Source organism: Schistocerca cancellata, chromosome 10 (genome assembly GCF_023864275.1).
Source record: "Schistocerca cancellata isolate TAMUIC-IGC-003103 chromosome 10, iqSchCanc2.1, whole genome shotgun sequence".
NCBI classification, from domain to species: Eukaryota; Metazoa; Arthropoda; class Insecta; order Orthoptera; family Acrididae; genus Schistocerca; species Schistocerca cancellata.
This window is the reverse complement of record NC_064635.1, coordinates 87,410,382-87,434,534: the sequence shown is the minus strand read 5'-3', so window position 1 is coordinate 87,434,534 and position 24,153 is coordinate 87,410,382. Positions and strand designations below refer to the sequence as shown.

The 24,153-nt window shown below is 44.9% G+C and overlaps 1 protein-coding gene across 1 annotated transcript in view; it reads left to right on the top strand.

Moving 5' to 3' along the window:
• Positions 1-24,153, top strand: part of LOC126106465 (uncharacterized) — a 43,124-nt gene that overhangs the window by 1,483 nt on the left and 17,488 nt on the right. Inside the window, exon 3 of the mRNA XM_049912749.1 lies at positions 23,900-23,983. Within this exon, the coding sequence (XP_049768706.1) occupies positions 23,900-23,983 (84 nt within the window). The remainder of the gene's footprint in view (positions 1-23,899; positions 23,984-24,153) is intronic.

Sequence of the window (24,153 nt, the reverse complement as noted above, 5' to 3'; positions counted from 1 at the left end):
TCATGGCAGCGAGCCACGCCCCCATAGCTCCAAAACGTAGTACGGCTGTGATACGTAGCGCCATCTCCCCTTATTCTTACCTCCATGTATTATACTGCGTGCGTGAAACTAATAAACGTTTTGTCAAACTTAACTATGCTTGCCAAATATTTGACCGTGAACGGAGATGTTTCATGTGCTTGTCAAGCATAGAGCATGTTTGATGTGTAAAGTTTGACAAGATGGCGGACGCTGTTTGTGTTGGTTCGTCGCATATGTGTGGTGAAAAGTTATTTTACTACACTGTATGTAACTGTATCGTGGGTATCCACAACCATGAAAACAACGATCAAGGCCAAAAAAAAAAAACACAGCAATGACAGTTACCAAAATGGCTGAGGTGTCAGATATTTCCCAGCCATATTTTACGCTGGGAGGGGTTATGAACAAAATCACTGTTGACGCATAGCGTAAACTAGAGTGCAATGAAATAAAAGAAATCGAAATTCTCCGGTTCTTCTGCGGACGATGCGTGGTATATGTTCCTACGTTATGGTATTTTGATTAACTGTCATTAGAGGGGAAAGTAGAAAAGCTTAAATTTTGGCATACATCCCTCTTTTTCAATGTGAGACCGAACGTTTCACTGTCCATCCGCAGAAAGTTGATGTAATGACAAAGTTCTGAGAGTAAAATTTCCATTAACAGGTTTTCGTGTGTGTATTTCTCTCATATTTTAAACTATTCCCCGGACCAACATCTTGTTTTCGATTTCTTCTTCTTCTTCATTAAACATACCCAAAAGTCAATGCCAGGACGGAAAAGTACTTGAAAGGAGGACCAATTACGTTTCTTAGGTATGTACAACTTACGTCTACCTGCATGTGTGATATTGATGTGAGGCACTTCATATAGAGAAAAATATCGAGACATGATACTGTATGATCTTATATTACAGAGTTAATTTTTGCGATTTTGGAGCTAGATAAATCTAAAGTATGTTTGAGTAAAATGTGAGTTTATATATACACATTTTTACTATATTCATCTGCAGCTAAAAGTTATACATAAAGTCAGATTAACATTTTCTGTTTCATTCAGTTTCTTAAACTCGTGTGTGTCCAAGTACTACTATTTGAGTCAGTTTTGTACATTGTCATTTTCTATTTTTGTTTCCCAAAAGATGAATAAAGAGTCAAAATATGGCTCCAGAAAATAACAAGCAATGTCGCTCCTACAAAATATTTGCAAGTGTGCTCTGAACACTTTGCAGAAGACTGGTTTGATAGGGAGAGGTTCGGAAATGTGTAGTTAAAGTCTGATGCTGTGCGAACAATTTTTGATTTCCCACAGCATCTGTTGCTGAAAGTGACATCAAGAAAATCACCAACAAAAAGAAATTCATTAAGAGCCAATATGTGTTGCTTTTACCATACTAGTAGGCCCTACTCGTGGAAGAGAGGAGATTGCGGAGATATAGTTTAGCCACAAGGCAAATGTCCTGTGTTCAAGTCTTGGTTTGGCACAGTTTTAATAACACAGAAAATTTCATACCAGCCCAAACACCACTGCAAAGTGGAAACATCCCCAAGGCTGTGGCAAAATCATATCTCCACAGTATCTTCTCTTACAGGAGTGCTGGTCTTGAAAGTTCCTTAGGAGAGTTTCTGTGAAGTTCAGAAGGTAGGAGATAGGATACTGGTGGAAGTAAACCTGTGAGGAAGGGTGGTGTGTATTGCTTGGGTAGCACTTGCCTGCGAAAGGCAATGGTTCCGAGTTAGTGTGTCGATCTGGAACACAGCTTTAAATTGCGTGTTAGTTTCAAAATTGGGCTACTTCTTTACTCGTACAGTAGCGTATTTTCTCTCGTATGAAATCAGATTTTCAAAAGATGATTGAAAAGCACTGTGTCCCTTGAGGAGAAAAAGTACTGGTGATTATGTAAATGGAGTATTTTCAAGAATGTCGCTTTCAACCATTCATCTTAGGGAAATTTCTGTGCCACCTAATTTTTCTGCTAACCCAAAATGCTTGAAAACTGTATGGTAGTTCATGGATTCCAAGTTCATGTTTCTGTACAAAATATATGTACCACAGGTAATCGATAAGCATTGAATGATCTATTTCCTCAATATTCATGTGCTGAAGTCGTATACTCATTTTTAATTTAAGTCCTAAAATATAAATAAGATGCTATGTAGCTTTAAAATTCCAGTTATTTCCATAAACATTGGTATTTGCAGAAGCATGTTCAACAGTAATGTTACTTTATTCAGTGTGTTGTGTTGTATTTTATCACACTGTCTTTTGTTAATTTATGGGTAGTTAAGCCCGCCCAGTTAGCAGTGTGGTCTAATGCACTGCTTTCTGGGCAGGAAGCTGCCCAGCAGATTAGTGTCGAGGTCCGGTGAGCTGGCCAGCCTATGGATGAAGGTGGTTTTCCATCTGCCTCGGCGAATGCGGGCTGGTTCCTCTTATTCCGCCTCAGTTTCACTATGTCAGCGATTGCTGTGCAAATACTATCTCCATGTACGTGTACGCCATAATTTCTCTACCACGCAAACATTGGGGCCTGTTGTGTGGTTGTGTAGCACTGCGAGCTACAGCGGGGACAGAGCCTCCCTGTCATTTCTAGGTCCCCAGTTCTGTACAGTACAATACAATAGATAATAATGTTTCAGTAGTAAATGATTATATCATAAATTTTGTTTAAGTGTGTTGATTTTGGGAGGATTCAGAAATCCATTCAGGTCTTTTGAATAAATGAATTTCAATCTCCACCCCCGTGAGCTCCTGGGCCAATTCTAGCATCGGATTCCACGTCCACCGTTGACCAGTGACGCTGCATGTGGTGTCATTCGTTTTTGATGCGAAGGACAGTGGCCTGTTATTAAATATTATCTGTGGTTTTATTAATATCTGACGTAAACTATGCTGTTTCTTGCAGATATGTTGTTATTTCTAAAGATGTGGTTAGACAGCTTAAAACATAAAACACTGCAAGTTAAAACATTAGCAGTCATAGGGAATCGAGAAAGCTCCAATTCCACCCGTCTACTTTTACCCATGATGTCATATTTTGAGTAAACTGCGTGGTTTACAAGAGTTACTTAAGACAACAACAAATAACATGTAATACAATTACATCCTTCAAGGTGAAGATCACATACTTAAAAATTACGCGAAGTATTAAAAGCAGCCAATGAATGGAAATTAATGGGACAACTGCTGGAATTAGGGGGTTATGGGCAGGGATGACCTAAAAAAGGTAAAACTGTAATCATTTCAAAGCTTCCAGAAAATCCAACAAAAATGCGCACGAATTCCTCTGGAATAAATTGAACAAAAAATACAGAAAAAACCAAATTGAAGTTGAATAATTTATTTGACCACCAAAAGTGCAGTCCTCCATCATGTGTTGCAGGTGGTAAATGCGTAATGAATTACCGGAAATGGAACATGGCGAGATGCGTTGACTTTGTCAACTCTCAACTAAATTGTCACGTTCCAATCTGACCTCGGCCTCAGACTTTGCTACAGTGTAGAATGTCATGACATAGTTTTTCTTTATCAAATACAAATGCAGTCAGCCACACCCTGTCATGCATCATGAAGTTACCAACTGCAGTACACAATGGAAGACAGGTACACTGTAACAGCATTTAGACTGTATACAGGTCAGATGAGGACAGCGATACCAGAACCCCTCTTCCCTCACTCAAAAAGATGTGTGTGAAATAGAAAGCATAGTTAACAAGTATCATAGTTTACACTAGTTACTAAGATGAATGTAGGTTGTCAAGAGTCAAAGCAGATGTATGGAATCTGACTGTTCACATGACTCCAATCATATCTGTAATCTTAGTTCTCACAAAAATATATTTTGCTGTTTTTTTGCAAATGTGGTATGATTTCCATGGATTTGGTTGGGCATGCACTGAAGTGTACAGCCCAGGTCAATTCTAGTTCACCTTTCCCATACTTTTTTCCATCAGTAAGTGCATATTGTTATTTCTTTTGAGATTTACTTTTTTTTGTTTCAGGTCTCAGTACTTGAGCTTATAGGTAAAGTCAAATTGTTGATTACATCATCTGTTATGTTTCATGTTTTTGAAGTAGCACATAGAGTGAAATGAAAAAGTGCAATCCCTTACAAAATAACAATTTACAACCTTTGTAAATAACAGATTTCAGCTATCAGTCGTCCTTTGGAATATTTATTGGCAGATCTAGATTTCGGCTTGCAACTAGCCATTCTCAATGTTACGAATACAACAGGTACCTGTTGTATTCTTAGTGTTGAGAATGGCTAGTTGCTAGCCGAAATCTAGATCTGCCAATAAATATTCCAAAGGACGACTGATAGCTGAAATCTGTTATTTACAAATCAAAACAATGGTCACTGCGTGCAACAGCCTCTGAATGGAGGGTAACCTGATGAATTTACAACCTGTAAAAACCACATAACATAATGGCACATGGAATCAACAATTAAAATTGACCTATACAGCTTAGTTACAAATGCCGACTCCAAAATTTTAAATCTTAAAAGAAAGCACGTCACAGACCTATCACAAAAACACAAAAAAATAACAAACCTTGGAATCGACGACTAGAATTGACCTATGTGGGTGAATTACAGGTATCAGTTCCAAGGTTTGTTACTTTCTACATTTTGTTTTGGATGTGTGCACTGTTATTTTTTAGGAATTTCATTTCTCTATACTACTGTGAATAATGAAGTACTTTGTAATCGATAAGCAGATACAACCTATGTAGGTGATGTCTGCTTGGCAATTCAAGGTCTTGGCAAACAAGGTGTTATATTTGCAGTTTTGCAATATGTATCCCCAGCTCCTTCAGCATCTCTGTTTTCTGTTGTTGCTATCCTAGGAATCAGTAAATAAAATTGACATATGTGTCAACTTAGTTGTCGATTTTGAGGTATGTTATTTATCACATTTCTGCAACAGAACAGAAAATGACACCAAACAATTACATCTTTAACAACTAGCAGTCCACACCTAAAGAAAATGACACATTGTGATGAAACGCGGAATCAACAAGTACAATGATACTATATATTAAAATTCTCAAAGACTGGACAGTCTAGTTACCAATACCAAAATTTTCTATTTTTTCATGAATTTCTGTGTAGTGCCTCTTCCTTTAGGTTTTCTATGTTGCTGTTTTCTCCTTATTTCCTATTTATGTCCTTTACACATTTTCTTTATATTATTGTGTATTTCATTATGTGTTTGTTGTGTTAGAGTTTAGTTTGCCCTTGTCCTAAATGCTAACTTTCGTGTGATTGTCCCCTTAGATTCAATATTTTTTATTAAGAATTACTGGTATTCCATATATTACTAGTTGATGCGTGGTATTGTGGCATACTTCAAAGATTGTCTGTAGTTCTTTCACTTATATGATGATTTTTTTCATGCCTTCTGGTTTTTTTTGTTACTTTCTTTTTACCCCCAAATTCTTTGCAGTATAATTTGTGGCTGTGTAATTACTCGTGTGAACTGTGGCTGTATTTTATCATACACTGATCAGCCAGAACATTTATGACCACTGACCTACTATCGATATAAACTCATGCAGGCCATAGCAGTGTCACATGGCTAGGAATGACTGCTAGTCAAGACACACAACCAGTGCATGCAATATCAGTGTTGAGCGTGCAGCCCGTGTGTAGAATGGGGAAGATGCATGACCTATTGGACCTATTTGACCAAGGGTAGATTGTAATGGCCCGGAGGCTCGGCACTAGCATTTTGGAAATTGCACGACTTGTCAGGTGTTTGAGGACTGTCTTCAATACATGGCGAAACCAAGGTGAAAACCCCCTGCGGATCCGTGGGTTAGAATAGACCTGAGGTATTCCTGTCTGTCGTACTAGGTGACGAAAAGGAGTATCGCACATTGCGGTCTTTATGTGATGGGCCCCTGTAGGGTTTGACCTCCATTCTTCAAAATTTTCCCGAAGAGCAAGCCAGTTGAGGAAGGGAGCCTTACAAGGTGCATCATGTCCATCGAGCATTGAGATCTTTAGCCCACTTTCTCGTCGTCGCATTGTAGTCCTGCCCATTCTTCACATTTTGGGTGAGGGCACCTTCCTGGGTGCGTTTTCCACCATGCACTACGCAGTGTCGATTTCTGCTTTGATGATGACCGTGGACTTCTTTGCACCTGATATCCAGCATGGTAGCCGGTCTGTTGTGGTGGGGCTGCCATGTACCCTTTTCGTTGTAGCCCTCTGACCACACAGGGATTGCTCTGCTGATGCCTTCACCATTAACTCCCCACGTATGCCCTGAGGCATCGGGACTCCCGGCAATGGCCAGGTGGCCTTTGCTGTGGCTGGGTGGCGCCCGTGGTGAGGACCCCTGGTCGGAGTGGGTACATCAGGGCAGATGATGCGCGATGAAGTGTAGTCCATCGTCTCTTGTTGGTGGTGAAACATCAGCAGTCTCTAAGCAACCATGAGCTCAATTCAGCACACAGAAGTACGACCCCAAATTGTTCCCCTCCCTGGCCATACCATGGGAGGAATGTCAGGCTGAGGATGGCAGCAGATCTTATTCACCCCAGTACCTTGTATGTTCGAGAGCTGATGGGGAATCTTTCATGACAATGAAGCCTCCGTTTTTTGTTGAGCATTCAGAGGACAAGTTCGGGGAGGTGGAGGGCTTGTCCAAAATGAGATCTGGGTCAGTCTTGATCAAAACAGCATCCTCTGCCCAGTCATCGGAGTTACTTGCTTGTGGCAAGCTGGGGGATGTTTCTGTAACCATCATGCTTAAATATGGTGCAGGCTGTCATTTCACAGAGACCTTCTTTTGCAGTCCAACAATGAGCTGCACATCAATTTAGAGTGGTGAGGTGTACATTTCGTCTGGTGTGTCCACCGGGATCCGAAGGATAATCAGGTTGCCACCGGTGCCTTCATCTTGGCCTTTGAGGGTGATACATTGCCCAAGAAGGTCAAGGTGATGGTCTACTGGTGTGGTGTAAAGCCCTATATCCCTCCCCCCATGCGGTGCTTTAAGTGCTGGAAGTTCAGCCATATGTCTTCCCACTGTACTTCCAGCATCTCGTGCCGAGATTGTGGACACCCATCACACCCCAATACTCAATGTGCCCCACCTCCCATCTGTGTCAATTGTAGAGAGCACCATTTGCCTTGCTCGCCTGGCTGCAGGAAAATCGTAGAGTAAAAGACCCTGGACCGACTGTCTTACACTGAGGCTAAGAGAAAATTTGAACACCTGTATCCTGTGCGTATGACATCATCTTACACAGCCGCTACAACAGTTTTGGCACCATCAGCTCTGCCAACCCAGGTCACCTCCCAGAGCCAGAAGACTACACCTGCCCCCTTGATGGTGGGGGGCATTTCCCTCCCTGTTGCTCCTGCACCACTTACTTCACCCCCCAACCATCGGGGACGTCCGTCCGTCCCCACTTCTAATCTGGAGAAGCGTAAGTCTTCTTCAGCTTCTCTCGCTAGGAAGGGGTCCCTTGGGTCACTCCCTTCCCAGGTTTCTTCTAGTGGGAAAGACGACACCTGCCAGTCATTGAAGGGCCCAAAAGCAGCTGGTCGTAAGGCTTCATGGTCATCCTCAGTCCCGGAGACTGAGCCAGTGAAGTCCTCCCAGCCAGGGAAACCCGAGGAGCAGCGAGAGAAATCCAAAAAGAAAACCCCCTAAGACCAAAGAAATTGCGGTGGCACCCACACCACCGCTACCTACAAGCTCTGTGGCTGAAGATGGGGTGGAGATTTTGGTGTCCGCTGAGGACCTAGATCTCGCCAGACTCTCAGAGACAATAGACATAGACTGCTCAGGCAATAAATCAGTAGCAGCAGGTGACTCTGAGGCGTAAACTGCCTCATTGAATGTTCCATGCCTTCCCAGTCTCATGATGTCATCCTTCCGTGGAATTGCGGTGGTTTTTTCCACCACCTGGCTGAGCTACGGCAACTGTTAAGCTTTACACCTACTATCTGCATTGCCCCCCAGGAAACCTGGTTCCCAGCAATGCAGACCCCTGCCCTCCGCGGCTATAAGGGATGTTACAGGAACTGTAGCGACTATAATTGAGTGTCAGATGGAGTTTGCATTTGTGTCCTAAACTTTGTCTGTAGTGAACATGTGCCTATTCAAACCCCTCTTGAATCTGTGGCTGGCAGAATAAGGGCGACGCAGGAAATAGCTGTCTGCAGTGTATATCTTCCTCCAGATGGTGCAGTACCCCTGAATGTATTAGCTGCACTGATTGATCAACTCCCTAAACCTTTCCTACTTCTCGGAGATTTTAATGCCCATAACCCCTTGTGGGGTGGTACCATGCTTACTGGCAGAGACGGAGATGTCGATACTTTACTGACGCAATTCGACCCCTGCCTCTTAAATACTGGAGCCACCACACATTTCAGTGTGGCTCATGGTAGTTACTCAGCCATTGATTTATCAAATTGCAGCCCAGGAGTTCTCCCGTCTATTCACTGGAGAGCGCATGATTGACCTGTGTGGTAGTGACCACTTCCCCATCTTTCTGTCACTGCCCCAGTGTCAAGCACACGGATGTCTGCCCAGATGGGCTTCGAACAAGGCGAACTTTCACCTCTGCTGTCACCGCTGAATCTCCCCCCACATGGGAACATCGATGTGATGGTTGAGCAGGTGACTAGCACAATTGTTTCTGCAGCAGAAAACACGATTCCTCGCTCTTTAGGCTGCCCAAAGTGTAAGGCAGTCCCTTGGTGGTCGCCAGAAGTCGCTGAAGCAACTAAGGAGAATCGGCAACCTCTACAGTGGCATAAGTGGCACCCTTCCCTGAAGCACCCCATAGCTTTTAAACGTCTCCGTGCCTGTGTTCGCTACCTTATCCAAACAATGGAAGGAGGAGTGTTGGGAGAAATACGTCTCCACCATTGGGTGCCTCATGTCACCTTCCCAAGTCCCCCCTGCGGGTCCGGGGATTAGAATAGGCCCGAGGTATTCCTGCCTGTCGTAAGAGGCGACTAAAAGGAGTCCATCCCCCTCACGGGGGTAGTTAGCGCCTACGTCCGGAGACGGACGGTTCCACGACCTATAATTGTGGTCTTTTTGGTTTTTCACTTCTCGTTTCTTCCTTCCTTTTGTTGGTTCCTTTCTTCGCTCTTCTCCACCTCACTGTCTTCCTTACTCTTTCCCTTGACTTCTCCTTGCCTTCTCATTGCCTTCTTTTCCTTGACTTCTCATTGCCTTCTTTTCCTTGACTTCTCATTGCCTTCTTTTCCTTGACTTCTCATTGCCTTCTTTTCCTTGACTTCTCATTGCCTTCTTTTCCTTGACTTCTCATTGCCTTCTTTTCCTTGACTTCTCATTGCCTTCTTTTCCTTGACTTCTCATTGCCTTCTTTTCCTTGACTTCTCATTGCCTTCTTTTCCTTGACTTCTCATTGCCTTCTTTTCCTTGACTTCTCATTGCCTTCTTTTCCTTGACTTCTCATTGCCTTCTTTTCCTTGACTTCTCATTGCCTTCTTTTCCTTGACTTCTCATTGCCTTCTTTTCCTTGACTTCTCATTGCCTTCTTTTCCTTGACTTCTCATTGCCTTCTTTTCCTTGACTTCTCATTGCCTTCTTTTCCTTGACTTCTCATTGCCTTCTTTTCCTTGACTTCTCATTGCCTTCTTTTCCTTGACTTCTCATTGCCTTCTTTTCCTTGACTTCTCATTGCCTTCTTTTCCTTGACTTCTCATTGCCTTCTTTTCCTTGACTTCTCATTGCCTTCTTTTCCTTGACTTCTCATTGCCTTCTTTTCCTTGACTTCTCATTGCCTTCTTTTCCTTGACTTCTCATTGCCTTCTTTTCCTTGACTTCTCATTGCCTTCTTTTCCTTGACTTCTCATTGCCTTCTTTTCCTTGACTTCTCATTGCCTTCTTTTCCTTGACTTCTCATTGCCTTCTTTTCCTTGACTTCTCATTGCCTTCTTTTCCTTGACTTCTCATTGCCTTCTTTTCCTTGACTTCTCATTGCCTTCTTTTCCTTGACTTCTCATTGCCTTCTTTTCCTTGACTTCTCATTGCCTTCTTTTCCTTGACTTCTCATTGCCTTCTTTTCCTTGACTTCTCATTGCCTTCTTTTCCTTGACTTCTCATTGCCTTCTTTTCCTTGACTTCTCATTGCCTTCTTTTCCTTGACTTCTCATTGCCTTCTTTTCCTTGACTTCTCATTGCCTTCTTTTCCTTGACTTCTCATTGCCTTCTTTTCCTTGACTTCTCATTGCCTTCTTTTACTTGACTTCTCATTGCCTTCTTTTACTTGACTTCTCATTGCCTTCTTCTCCTTGACTTCTCTGGTCTCCGCCTCGGCGTTTGAGACAGTCTGTCCTCTTTCTCCCTCTCTCTCTTCTTTTTCCTCTTCTTCCTTCCTCCCTGTGCGTGCCTGAAGGCCGACCCACGCGTTCGCACGCGTAGCCGGTGACGGGGTAACGCGTAATTCCCCGCCCTGGGTAGACATGTAAGGCACGCGCGTACCCCCTGGTAAAGGCCAGGCCCGGGGAGGGGTGATTGCCTGAGCTGATACCTTCTGACCATGCCGATTGGTCCCTCCGTCTGTTTCTCGGGAGGTGCGAACATTCACCTAAGGCGGGAGTGCCCTCTGAGAGGGTCCCCACAAGGAAGGAGCGCGCCATCGGAGACGCTGGCAATCATGAGGGATTCCTCCGCAATGGATTCTACTCCATCTCTCTCGACTCCTGCCCAAAAACGGAAACGTGACCAGCCACCAGTGACAAAAGTTCTACCGCCTGCCCCACAGTTCCTCGTCGTTTCTCGATCTGAGGACGGAAAGGATTTTTCCTCTGTCAACCCTTTCGTTATCCAGAAGGGCGTAGATGCCATAGCCGGATCTGTCAAATCTTGTACCAGGTTGCGTAACGGTACCTTATTACTAGAAACTGATTCGTGCCACACTCCTGTACACGTTCCCTGTCCGGGTGGAGGCCCACCGAACTTTGAATTCGTCTCGTGGTGTAGTCTATACTAGCTCCCTCGACGGATTGACTGACGAGGAGATTCAATCTTTGCTCGCTGAGCAGGGCGTGACGGCTGTCCATAGGGTCATGAAAAAGGTCAACAATGACCTTGTACCGACCCGGACACTTTTCTTGACCTTCGATAGTGTTAAGCTGCCATCGCGCATCAAGGCGGGCTACGAGGTTATTTCTGTTCGCCCCTATGTCCCGACACCTACGCGCTGCTACCAGTGTCAGCATTTCAATCACACTCGACAGTCTTGTTCCAATGCGGCTAAATGTGTCACTTGTGGCAGGGATGCCCATGAGGGTGACTGTCCACCTCCGTCTCCTCGTTGTGTGAACTGTCAGGGTGACCATGCCGCATCCTCCCGCGACTGTCCTGTCTATAAGGAAGAACGCTGTATCCAAGAAATTCGGGTCAAAGAGAAAGTGTCCATCTCGGCTGCTCGCAAGCTATTGGCTAGTAGGAAGCCCATGCTGCTCCCAGCGGGGAAATACAGTAATGTCCTCGCCTCTCCTCGGACTACCAGGGAGGTAGCAACCCAGACATGCGATCTGACCTTCAGCACCACGGTCGTCCGTTCGGCCAGTGCTAAGATCGCGCGGTCGACGTCTCCTCTTCCTCCCATCACCCCACAGACACCAGCCCCTTCATCAGCTTCTGCTAAGACGAAGACCCAGAAGTCCGATGCACGGGCCTTCAAGAAGGAACCATCCCGTGTAGACTTCCTACGTACCTCGACCTCCCAGCCTTCGACCGGTACTTCCACCAAACGTCCTTCCAAAAAGGCTCATAGGAAGCACAGTTCTCCTTCTCCGCCACGGCGCATTTCTTCTCCTGCGCCACCCAGCGGTTGCCACCCCAGGCCGTCATCTGTTTCGCCTGGCCGCGCCGCTGGTAGCCGTACATCTGGCCGTTCACCGGCGGAGGAAGCTCCCCCTCCCGGCCATCCTCCCGAGATGGCCGATGAACCTATAGACCCAATGGACGATGACTGTCCGCCTACTGATAGCGGCGGCAGCGCTCGCTCGAAGCCAGGCCCTCAGCGGCCTTCGAGGTGACCCCTTCTTTCATCTTCCTTTTCTTACGATGGCACTTATTCACTGGAATATTCGCAGCATTCGCTCCAACCGAGAGGACTTGAAGTTGCTGCTCCGCTTGCACCGTCCGCTCATCGTAGCCCTCCAGGAAACGAAGCTACACCCATGTGATCAAATTGCCTTGGCACACTACACCTCTGTGCGTTTTGACCTACCCCCTGTGGTAGGTATCCCAGCTCACGGAGGGGTTATGTTGCTGGTCCGGGATGATATTTACTACGATCCCATCACGTTGCACACCGGCCTGCAGGCAGTTGCCATCCGCATTACTCTCCCCACTTTTACGTTTTCCTTTTGTACCGTTTATACTCCATTGTCATCTGCCGTTACCAGGGCAGACATGATGCAACTTATTGCTCAGCTACCTGCACCATTTTTGTTAACTGGAGACTTCAATGCCCACCATCCCCTTTGGGGCTCTCCAGCATCCTGCCCGAGGGGCTCCTTGTTAGCAGACCTTTTCAACCAGCTCAATCTTCTCTGCCTCAATACTGGCGCCCCTACTTTTCTTTCGGACACATCTCACACCTATTCCCATTTAGACCTCTCTATATGTACTCCCCAACTTGCACGCCGGTTTGAGTGGTATGCACTTTCTGATACATATTCGAGCGACCACTTCCCGTGTGTTATCCATCTCCTGCAGCATACCCCCTCTCAGTGCTCCTCTAGTTGGACCATCTCCAAGGCAGACTGGGGGCTCTTCTCTTCCAGGGCAACCTTTCAGGATCACACCTTCACAAGCTGCGATCGTCAGGTCGCACACCTCACGGAAGTCATTCTCGCTGCTGCTGAATATTCCATCCCTCACCCTACTTCTTCTCCACGTCGCGTACCGGTTCCCTGGTGGACCGCAGCATGTAGAGACGCTTTACGTGCTCGTCGACGTGCTTTACGCACATTTAAACGCCAACCTACAGTGGCGAATTGTATCAATTATAAACGATTACGTGCTCAGTGTCGTCGTATTATCAAAGAAAGCAAGAAAGCCAGCTGGGCTGCTTTCACAAGCACCTTCAACAGTTTTACTCCTTCTTCTGTTGTCTGGGGTAGCTTGCGCCGGCTATCTGGCACTAAGGTCCACTCACCAGTTTCTGGCTTGAAGGTCGCGAATGACGTCCTTGTGGCCCCTGAGGCTGTCTCCAATGCCTTCGGCCACTTTTTCGCAGAGGTTTCGAGCTCCGCTCATTACCACCCTGCCTTCCTCCCCCGCAAACAGGCAGAGGAGGCTAGGCCACCTAACTTCCGCTCCTCGAATTGTGAAAGTTATAATGCCCCATTCACCATGTGGGAACTCGAAAACGCACTTGGCCGATCACGGTCCTCCGCTCCAGGGCCTGATTCTATTCATATTCAGATGCTGAAGAACCTTTCTCCTGCGGGTAAAGGTTTTCTTCTTCGTACATACAATCGCATCTGGATTGAGGGACATGTTCCCGCCTGCTGGCGTGAGTCTATTGTTGTCCCGATTCCTAAGCCGGGGAAGGACAAGCACTTGCCTTCCAGTTATCGACCTATCTCGCTTACCAGCTGTGTCTGTAAAGTGATGGAGTGAATGGTTAACTCTCGATTGGTTTGGCTGCTCGAGTCTCGACGCCTACTTACCAATGTACAATGTGGATTTCGTAGGCGCCGCTCTGCTGTTGACCATCTGGTTACCTTGTCGACTTTCATTATGAATAACTTCTTGCGGAAGCGCCCGACCGCGGCTGTGTTCTTTGATTTGGAGAAGGCTTACGACACCTGTTGGAGGGCGGGCATTCTCCGCACCATGCATACATGGGGCCTTCGCGGTCGCCTCCCTCTTTTTATTCGTTCCTTTTTAATGGATCGACAGTTCAGGGTACCGACCGCGGCTGTGTTCTTTGATTTGGAGAAGGCTTACGACACCTGTTGGAGGGCGGGCATTCTCCGCACCATGCATACATGGGGCCTTCGCGGTCGCCTCCCTCTTTTTATTCGTTCCTTTTTAATGGATCGACAGTTCAGGGTACGTGTGGGTTCTGTCCTGTCCGACACTTTTCGCCAGGAGAATGGGGTGCCACAGGGCTCAGTTTTGAGCGTCGCTCTCTTCGCCATCGCGATCAATCCAATAATGGATTGCCTCCCAGCTGATGTATCAGGCTCCCTTTTCGTGGACGATTTTACCATCTATTGCAGCGCGCAGTGTACACGTGTCCTGGAGCGCTGTCTTCAGCGTTCTCTTGACCGTCTTTACTCCTGGAGTGTCGCCAATGGCTTCCGTTTTTCTGCCGAGAAGACGGTCTGTATTAACTTCTGGCGCTACAAAGAGTTTCTCCCACCGTCCTTACGACTCGGTCCCGTTGCTCTCCCAATCGTGGAGACAACCGAATTTTTAGGCCTTACCTTTGACAGGAAACTTAGCTGGTCTCCACATGTGTCATATTTGGCCGCCCGTTGTACCCGTTCTTTAAATGTCCTCCGTGTTCTCAGTGGTATGTCGTGGGGAGCGGATCGAACCGTCCTACTTCGTCTATATCGGTCGATCGTTCGCTCCAAGCTGGATTATGGGAGCTTCGTATACTCCTCTGCACGGCCATCCATCTTACGCCGTCTCAACTCCATACAACATTGGGGTTTACGACTTGCGATCGGAGCATTTTATACCAGTCCCGTAGAGAGTCCTCATGCTGACGCTGGCGAATTGCCACTCACCTACTGGCGCGATATACTGCTTTGTCGGTATGCCTGTCGGCTACTGTCAATGCCCGACCATCCGTCTTATCGTTCCTTCTTTGACGACTCTCTCAACCGTAAATACGGGTTGTATGTCTCTGCCCTGCTACCCCCTGGAGTTCGCTTTCGTCGCCTCCTTCAACACCTTAATTTTTCACTCCCTGCAACCTTTAGAGTGGGCGAGAGCCACACGCCACCTTGGCTCCAGGCTCAGGTCCGCGTTCACCTTGACCTCAGCTCGCTCCCAAAGGAGGTTACCCCCGGTTCGGTCTACCACTCCCGTTTTTTGGATCTTTGTTCAAAGTTCATCAACATGACTTTCATTTATACAGATGGCTCTAAGACCAATGACGGGTTCGGGTGTTCCTTTATTGTCGGGGCACAAAGTTTCAAATACCAGCTCCATGGCCGTTGTTCGGTCTTCACAGCTGAGCTCTTTGCCCTCTACCAGGCTGTTCTTTACATCTGCCGCCACCGACATTCTGCTTATGTCATCTGCTTTGACTCCCTGAGCGCCATCCAGAGCCTCAGTGATCCGTACCCGGTTCACCATTTCGTACACCGGATCCAACGCTCTCTTCAGCAGCTGGTGGACGTCGGTTCTCCGGTTAGCTTTATGTGGGTTCCTGGCCATGTCGGTATCCCTGGGAACGAAGCTGCAGATGCCGCGGCCAAGGCTGCGGTCCTCCAGCCTCGGACAGCTTCTTGTTGTGTCTCTTCGTCCGATTTTAGCAGGGTCATTTGTCGGCGCATTTTATCACTGTGGCATGCCGATTGGGCTGCACTTACAGACAACAAGCTTCGGGCCTTAAAACCGTTTCCCGTGGCTTGGACGTCCTCCTCACGCCCTTCTCGGCGGGAGGAGGTAGTTTTGGCCCGGTTAAGAATTGGACACTGCCGGTTCAGCCATCACCATCTGCTGACGGCTGCACCGGCGCCGTTCTGCCCATGTGGGCACTTGTTGACGGTTCAACACATTTTAATGTCCTGTCCAGATTTTAACACACTGCGTCTAGATCTTAGCCTGCCAAGTACTTTCGATGCCATTTTAGCGGATGACCCACGAGCAGCTGCTCGTGTTCTTCGTTTTATCAATTTGACAAACCTCTCTAAGGACATTTGATGATGCTGTTTTTTAATCCTATGCCTGTCAGTCTGTCTTTTATTGTGTTTTCCCTTTTAGTTGTTGTCCACTTGTGCCTCGCGGTGCATTCTTAGAGTAGTCAGGGCGCTAATGACCATTGAAGTTGTGCGCCCTAAAACCACAAAGAAAAAAAAAAAAAAAAAAACCTTCCCAAGTCTGGACGTAGATCAGAAGTCTTTTTGGGTTCCAGACTGCAACAGGTATCCCCAGTGTTACCATAAATGGTGAGTTATGTACCGACACAAAAGCGATTGCCGAGCACTTTGCTCGAGCCTCTGTGTCGGAGAATTACCCCCCAGCCTTTCGCACACTCAAGCGGCGGCTGGAAGGGAATGTCCTCTCATTCACTATGCTGCACTGAACTCTATAGTGCCCCATTTACAGAGTATGAGCTACTCAGTGACCTTGCACATTGCTCCGACACAGCTCCTGGTCCTGATTACATCCACAGCTAGATGATTAAACATTTCTCATCTGACTACAAGCGACATCTTCTCGTCATCTTCAACTGGCTCTGGTGCTATGGCGTCTTTCTGTCACAATGTCGGGAGAGCACCATCATTCCGGTGCTCAAACCCGGTAAAAACCCACTTGATGTGGATAGCTATTGGCCTATCAGCCTCACCAAAGTTCTTTGTAAGCTGTTGGAACGTATGGTATGTCGGTGGTTGGGTTGGGTCCTGGAGTCGCGCGACTTGCTTGCTCCATGTCAGGGTGGCTTTTGCCAGGGTCACTCTACCACTGATAATCTTGTGTCCATTGAGTCATCTGAACAGCGTTTTCCAGATGGCAATGCCTGATTGCCGTCTTTTTGACTTACTTAAAGCATACGACACGACTTGGCGACATCATCTCCTTGCCACGTTGTTTGAGTCGGGTCTCCAGGGACCACTCCCAATTTTTATCCAAAACTTCCTGTCTCTCCGTACTTTCCATGTCCATGTTGGTGACTCCCATAGTTCCATCCATATTCAGGAGAATGGAGTCCTGCAGGGCTCTGTATTGAGTGTGTCTCTATTTTTAGTGGCCATTAACGGTCTAGCTGTCGGGCCATCCGTCTCACCTTCTGTGTATGCAGATGACTTCTGAATTTCGTACTGCTGCTCCAGTACTGTTGTTGCCAAGCGGCGCCTCCAGGGAGCCATCCACAAGGTGCAGTCATGGGCTCTAGCCCATGGTTTCCAGTTTTCAGGCACAAAGTTGTGTGTCGTGCACTTCTTACAGTGTCGTACCGTTCATCTGGAACCTGCACTTTACCTTAATGATGATCCATTCACTATAGTGGAGACATATCAATTCCTAGCACTGGTTTTTGACGCTCGATTGACTTGGCTCCCTCATCTTCGTCAGCTTAAGCAGAAATGCTGGCAGCACCTCAATGCCCTCTGTTGCCTGAGCAACACCAATTGGGGTGCAGATCGCTCTATGCTGCTGCAGCTCTACAGAGCCCTTGTCCAATCCCGAATTGAGTATGGAAGTGTGGTTTATGGTTAGGCAGCACCTTCAGCGTTTCATTTACTCGACCCTGTGCACCACTGTGGGGTTCAATTAGCGACAGGAGCTTTTAGGACGAGTCCGGTGACCAGCGTCCTGGTGGAGGCTGGTGCCCCTCCACTGCAGATCAGACGTACCAACTGCTCACCAGTTACGCAGCACACATTCATAGTTCCCCTGAGCATCCGAATTACCATCTCCTTTTCCCGCCCTTGGCAGTCCATCTCCCGCATCGGCGGTCCAGATCGGGGCTAACAATTGCAGTTCGCGTGCAGTCCCTTCTCTCCGAACTGGAGTCCTTCCCTTTACCACCTCTACTTGCAGTCTGTTCACATATGCCTCCATGGTGTACACCTCGGCCGCAGCTTCGTCTGGACCTTTTGCATGGCCCTAAGGACTCCTTTAACCCCGCTGCTCTCCGCTGTCACTTCCTCTTGATTTTTGACGTGTTCCGGGGCTCTGAAGTGGTTTACACTGATGGCTCAATGGTTGAGGGTCATGTAGGCTTTGCATATGTTCATGGAGGACATACTGAGCAGCGCTCCTTGCCAGTTGGCTGCAGTGTTTTCACTGCAGAGTTGGCAGCCATATCTTGTACTCTCGAGTACATCTGCTCATGCTCTGGCGAGTGTACTGACTCATTGAGCAGCCTACAAGCTATCGACCAGTGCTACCCTCTCCACCCTCTGGTAGCGTCCATTCAGGAGTTCATCTATGCCCTGGAACAGTCCCGCCGTTCCGTGTTGTTTGTGTGGACCCCAGGAAATGGCGGAATCCTTTGCAATGAATTTGCCGACAGGCTGGCCATACAGGCGATGCGGAAACCGCTTCTGGAGATAGGCATCTCAGTGTCGCTGTGGCTCCCAAATGACAGTCGTCCACCTCTTGCTGGACTGCCCACTTTTAGCCACTCTGCAGCAGGCTTTTAGCTTTCCCAGCACCCTGCGTTCGGTGTTGGGTGACAGTGCCTCCACAACAGCTTTAGTTTTACATTTTATCTGTGAGAGTGGGTCTTATACTTCTATGTAGGTTTTAGTGCATGTCCTTTGTCCCTCTGTGTCCTCCACCCTAGTGCTTTTAGGGTGGAGGTTTTAATGTGTTGCAGAGTGGCTGGCTTTCCCTTTTTATTCTCGTGGTTGGCCAGCCACTGTAATCTGCTATCATGTTTTACTCTCTTCTGTTTCTGTTGTCATCTTGACCTCTTTTGTTCCTTTTAGTGTTCGTTGCCTTCTCTTTATTCTTGTGGCTTTTCCTTTCTTTCCATTTTGTGTTATATGTTTCATCCGTTTTATTCTCACACTTGTGGCATTGTTTTATTGGGAACAAGGGTCCGATGACCTCGTAGTTTGATCCCTTCTCCCGCCTTTAAACCAACCAACTGACCAAGGTGAAACCACATCTGACAATCGTGGGGTTGGGGGCCACTACTCTTTACAGCTTTAGCGTATTGTAGTCTGGGCAGACTTGTAAAACAGGGTAGGTGCTGAACTTTAATGCTGTACAGAGTAGAAGTATATCTGAACACACAGTGCACTGAACATTCCTAATGATGGGCCTTCACAGCAAACGACCAATACATATGCCAGTGTTAACAACACCACTATGATAACTACGACTGAAATGGGCATGTGACCATTGAGATTGGACAGTAATGCAGTGGCAGTGGCAGTGCATTGCATGCTCTGATGAATCCCGATATCTTCTTCGTTGTGCCGATGGCAGGGCGCAAATCTCTTGTCTTCCAGGAAAACAGCTCTTTGACACCTGTACTGCAGAATGGAGACAAGCTAGCAGTGGCTCCATTATGCTCTGGGAAACATTCACATGGGCATCCAGGGGTCCAATAGAGAATGTGCAAGGCACCATGATGGCCAAGGAGTATCTTACACTGATTGCAGACCATGCACACACCTTCATGACAATCATGTTTCTTGATGGCACTGGTATTTTTCAGCAAGATAACACACCATGTCACAAGGCTGGGAGTGTAGTGGAATCATTCAAGGAACACATTGGTGAGTTCCAGTTGATGTGCTGCACCCCCTCCCCAAGCCCCACCCCCTCACTTGCCGGATCCGAACCCAGTCAAACACATCTGGGATGTGATTGAAAGGGCAACAAGGCTCATCCCCCCCCTCCCCCCTCCGGAATTTATGGGAATTAGGGGTGTGCGTGTGCGCGTGCGCGTGCGCGTGCGGGTGCGCGTGCACACTGAAGTGATGCTAGTTCCCTACCAAGGCCTCATTGCTTCTGGACCACAATGGGTTGCTGCTGTTACCCATGCCAAAGGTGGACATACTGGCTATTAGAGAGGTGGTCATAATGTTCTGACTGATTGGTGTATGTATTTGTATTACCTCTTTTTTTCTGTGATAAATTTGTTTGCATATGAATAAGCCTTGTTCAACCCTTGTTGCCTTTAGATATCTCCTCTATATAGTGTCTTTTGCTTAAGTATAGAGTTATCGGTTGAAACTGACATGTGGAATTGGGTTCAAGAATTTGTATACAGATTTTCAAAAAGGGAGCTGTGAATTGTCTCTACCCCACACAGTATATTTTAAAGAAAATATTTGGATAAAAATCCTTTTTGATGAACATTTGGCTTTGCACACAAGGGAATTTTGGAGAAGTTCAGATTCATTGTTTAGATTATGTGTGTGTTTAAACTGAACAGAAGTATGTCTTGTATAATTATTTAATGAATTCACAGAAATAAACATCGACTGCCTAAAATAGAACTGTGTATTTGAGGTTAATCACAGCAAATGCGCATTTTTTGTATCTGAAGCACTGTTAATTGATAGTCTGTTTAAAAATGTCATTACCGATCAGAAAGCTTTGACACTATCTTCTCTTTAAAGTTGTGCACTGTTCTGAAACGCTGAATATATCATCGACTGCTACTGTGAAATTAGAGGTAATATAACACTTAATGTTAGTGTTGGACCAGCTACATTAACAGTGTGTCAAGTGACAGTGCGCCCGGGCAGAAAGGAAGGCAAAACCTTTTTTCAGTGAATGACTAGATTACGTTACAAAATGTAGAAAAGACAAATTTTGTTGTGGTGTAACCGTAATGATCTGATTTCATTAATGTTAAAGGCCTGAAAAAATCTTCCTGATGCATAATTAATGTAAATGTAATGAAAAGACACACACAGTAGCTCAAATTGAAATGCCATTCAGGGTTATTTTGCTGTAACCTGAATGAAATAGAAAATACCAACTGTGTTCTCTGTTGTAGAAGGAGGCATCCAGTTACGGTATCATTATTGGTGCCATTAACTTAAACCTTTAAGTAAGCATACAGTGACTTTTTTGCTGGAATAAAATACTGAATACAGTGATTTAATGTCTAGGCTTTATTTCATTCCTCCCATTTACCATAACTCTTACAAATGTTTGCTAAATAATGAGAGAGATGGATAGTGACTGTGATAGGGAGCTGCAACACAGATTTGTAATTTAGAATCAGAATGGACCAAATTCATCACCTTGGAAAATATTACAAATTATTGTTGTTTTATTTATTTGAAGATGAAGCAGAACCATGTGCTTTTTTGTTCTTACAGTGAATAATGCATGTACTAAGTACACCGTGTATGTGATGTGGTATTTTATTTATATCTAATTAATAAAAGTAATATGGTACTCATTGTACTTTACTCCTTGACTTCTGCATTTTTATTATTATTTTTTATTTATTTACTTTTTAATGGCAAATGACCCTATTTAGCTGTGAAGCCCTCAACAGCACTACAAAAATTTCTATTTCAAACTTAAGCACTCTGCATATAGTAATGAGAAATATTCATACAGCACTAGAAGAGGCCACGTTCAAAGATCACATTCAAACTCATCCAATGTTATATTTCTCTCTCATTCACCAATCAATGCAGCTGTAATATAAAATGTTAATATTTTCAAATTTTTGTTGAACTGAAACTAGTTAAGCCAGAACTCCCACTTGTTGACAATTTGTGATATTGCCCCTGTGTGAACATTTCACATACATACTGACATGCTCACTGAGCTCATAAGTCTGACTTTGTGTCACTCAGTAACATTGATGTATGAGTTGACAGGAAGTATATCTAAAGGAAGATCCCATGTTTGTGGTATCCCCCCCCCCCCCATTTATCATCAAATTAACAAAATTGTATTGTTTATGCTGAAGACTAGCATAGCTGTGACTTCTGAAATTTTCCCGGCGTATTTCTTCTTCTAATAATTTCCGGGTATGCAGCCGGATCCCGTCGACATTCTGCCACGATATTTCGGCCCAGAGATGTCTCACCTGATGATGGCCGGACGTCTCTGGGCCGAAATATCGTGGCAGAATGTCGACGGGATCCGGCTGCATACCCGGAAATTATTAGAACTAGCATAGCTGTTTGTAATCTTGCATTAAAAATTACTTTAAACGGAAGAGATGTTAGACATTGCTGTTCTGACATTTTATTTTAAGCAAAAACTTTGAAAAAACCAATTTTGAGAACATTAATTATCTACGTGTTGAGCGATGGCAAATATACAGAGCAATAACGCACTGTAATTTTTTGGTCAGGGTGGCATGGCAGCAAGTCCTGCCCTCTTGTCTCCAAAGCATAGTACAGTGCAGGTCCCTTGTACATCTCCCTTTATTCTTACCTCCATGGGTAGTGAACTCCAGTATGGGATGTTTCTGTTCCTCAACTGTTTGTGAGAGATTTTAGTGGAGCATTGGACTTTATGGTTTTGTATTACTCTGTGTTGTGGGAGCTTTTGTCGTCTTGTACTTAATTTACTCTATATGGGTCAAATGAAACTTCCAGTACCAGGTTTTCGATCTGTGTGGGGGTTCCTGGTATTGCTTTGTTTCTTTGAGCTATATAGGGCAAGCTAAATGTATGATACCAGTGGTGCATATTTTTGCGTTTTTTGGTTGGGTTGATTGTTGACGATTTTGTGTACATCATTTTTGAGTGAACATTTGTTTGGAATGGTGTCATGATTCTCGTTACAGGTATTTAGTTTGTTCCTGCTTAAAATCGCCTAATTTCTGCAGTTGCCCCATTAGTTTAATTTTATTGCTCGAGTCAAATATTTCACATATTACTGATGTTTGTTCACGGGTGTAATACTCATTTTGGTCACCATATTGCATATACTTGAATTAGGGATGTCCACCATCTTGATGATGGGATGGGTCAAAGGCGATGGGTGGTATTCAAACTTTTAGTGATATCTTTTGAAGTTATCATTTTCCGTTTGTGAATGTAATTTATTTGGAGGGGAAGTTCATTTACATTTATGTTACTCTATTTTTTAAGGTCCTCCTACACAGAAATGCTATACAGCGTGTCCCAGAGGAATGGTCAGTATTCTGGGATATGACTGGACTGATCATTTGAAGCACAAAAAGTCCAGTAGACATAGGCTCTAGATGTTCTTGCTTTGAATGAGCGTTTGTGTCATATACTTGAATACTGATGATTCCCCCTAGGATTTATAGAAAGAGTATGTGTGTCTTACTTCTGAATTGTAATGTAGGAGTTTGTTTTAATGAAAAGTTTTCAGCAAATTGTAACTATCAAGTTTTGATGTTCTTCAATGTCTTATTTTATTCTTTGACTGCTTTCTGTCAGGGTAACAGACATTATTTTTGTTGCTGCTTATGTTAATGCAGAATAGATATTTAACTATAAACCATTCATTTTTTTAAGATTTCATAAATTTCTAACAGTCTCTTACATGAAAGTTTCACACTTGCATGCATTTGTGGGAAGTACTGGCAGGTTAGATCATAGTGAAAAGAATGTCAAGATACACAAGTGACATTAAACAGTGCCAGCTTAGGACCTTAACAGTACAGTCACTTCCTTGACCTTTCCTCCACCTAGTTAAATGGAGCTTCTTCCGTTAGCAGTTATTTCCTCCCCCCATGTGTTAGTCACATGTAACATCCTATTGTAAAGGAATAGGATATAAATACATACAAACAAACCCAATTAAAGGTTTGTAAATATTGCAAATATTTGACTTCTTCTGAAAGAATGAGAACAATTAAAAATAAGTAGTAGCTTCAGTGAAAGTGCACTGATGGTTAGCTGTATTTTATGTTGCTTGTTGCTGTTGATGAGGGGTCATAATTTCCTTCACTTCATAAGTTTGTTTCACTTGTAGCAATGTAATCTGTGCTGTTGGGTTCCAACCTAAGCGCAATGTCAGAAATCATGATCTACTTGGAAGAAAACAGCCAAATTTTTGCTGTAACCATAATTATAAGATTGAGTGATTCTTGATGACTGCTGTGTACTATCACCTGATTGGTTATGACCAATGATAAGATTGCCAACAGCAAGATGCAGTGAAAATGTTCTGGCACTGTAAGTGCATTGTAGCCATAGCTTATAACACAGCACATTTCAGTTGCATCATTTTCAGTAATTGTTCGTTTTAATTTTCTTCAGAAAACGAGGAAGAGACCACCACCACCACCACCACCACCACCACCACCACAACAACAACAACAACAAAGGCAGGAGGCTACAAAGGTACTGTTGATCTACCTACTATCAATGGAACTCATTTTAAAGTATCTTCTCTTGTTGCTGACAACCCCTCAGTTTTTGAGTGAAAAAATTGAAGAAGTGTCAGTATCGAAAATCCTCAAGTGGAATATGAATTTTCTGTTAAAACATGAAGAATTAAAGGAAAAAATAAG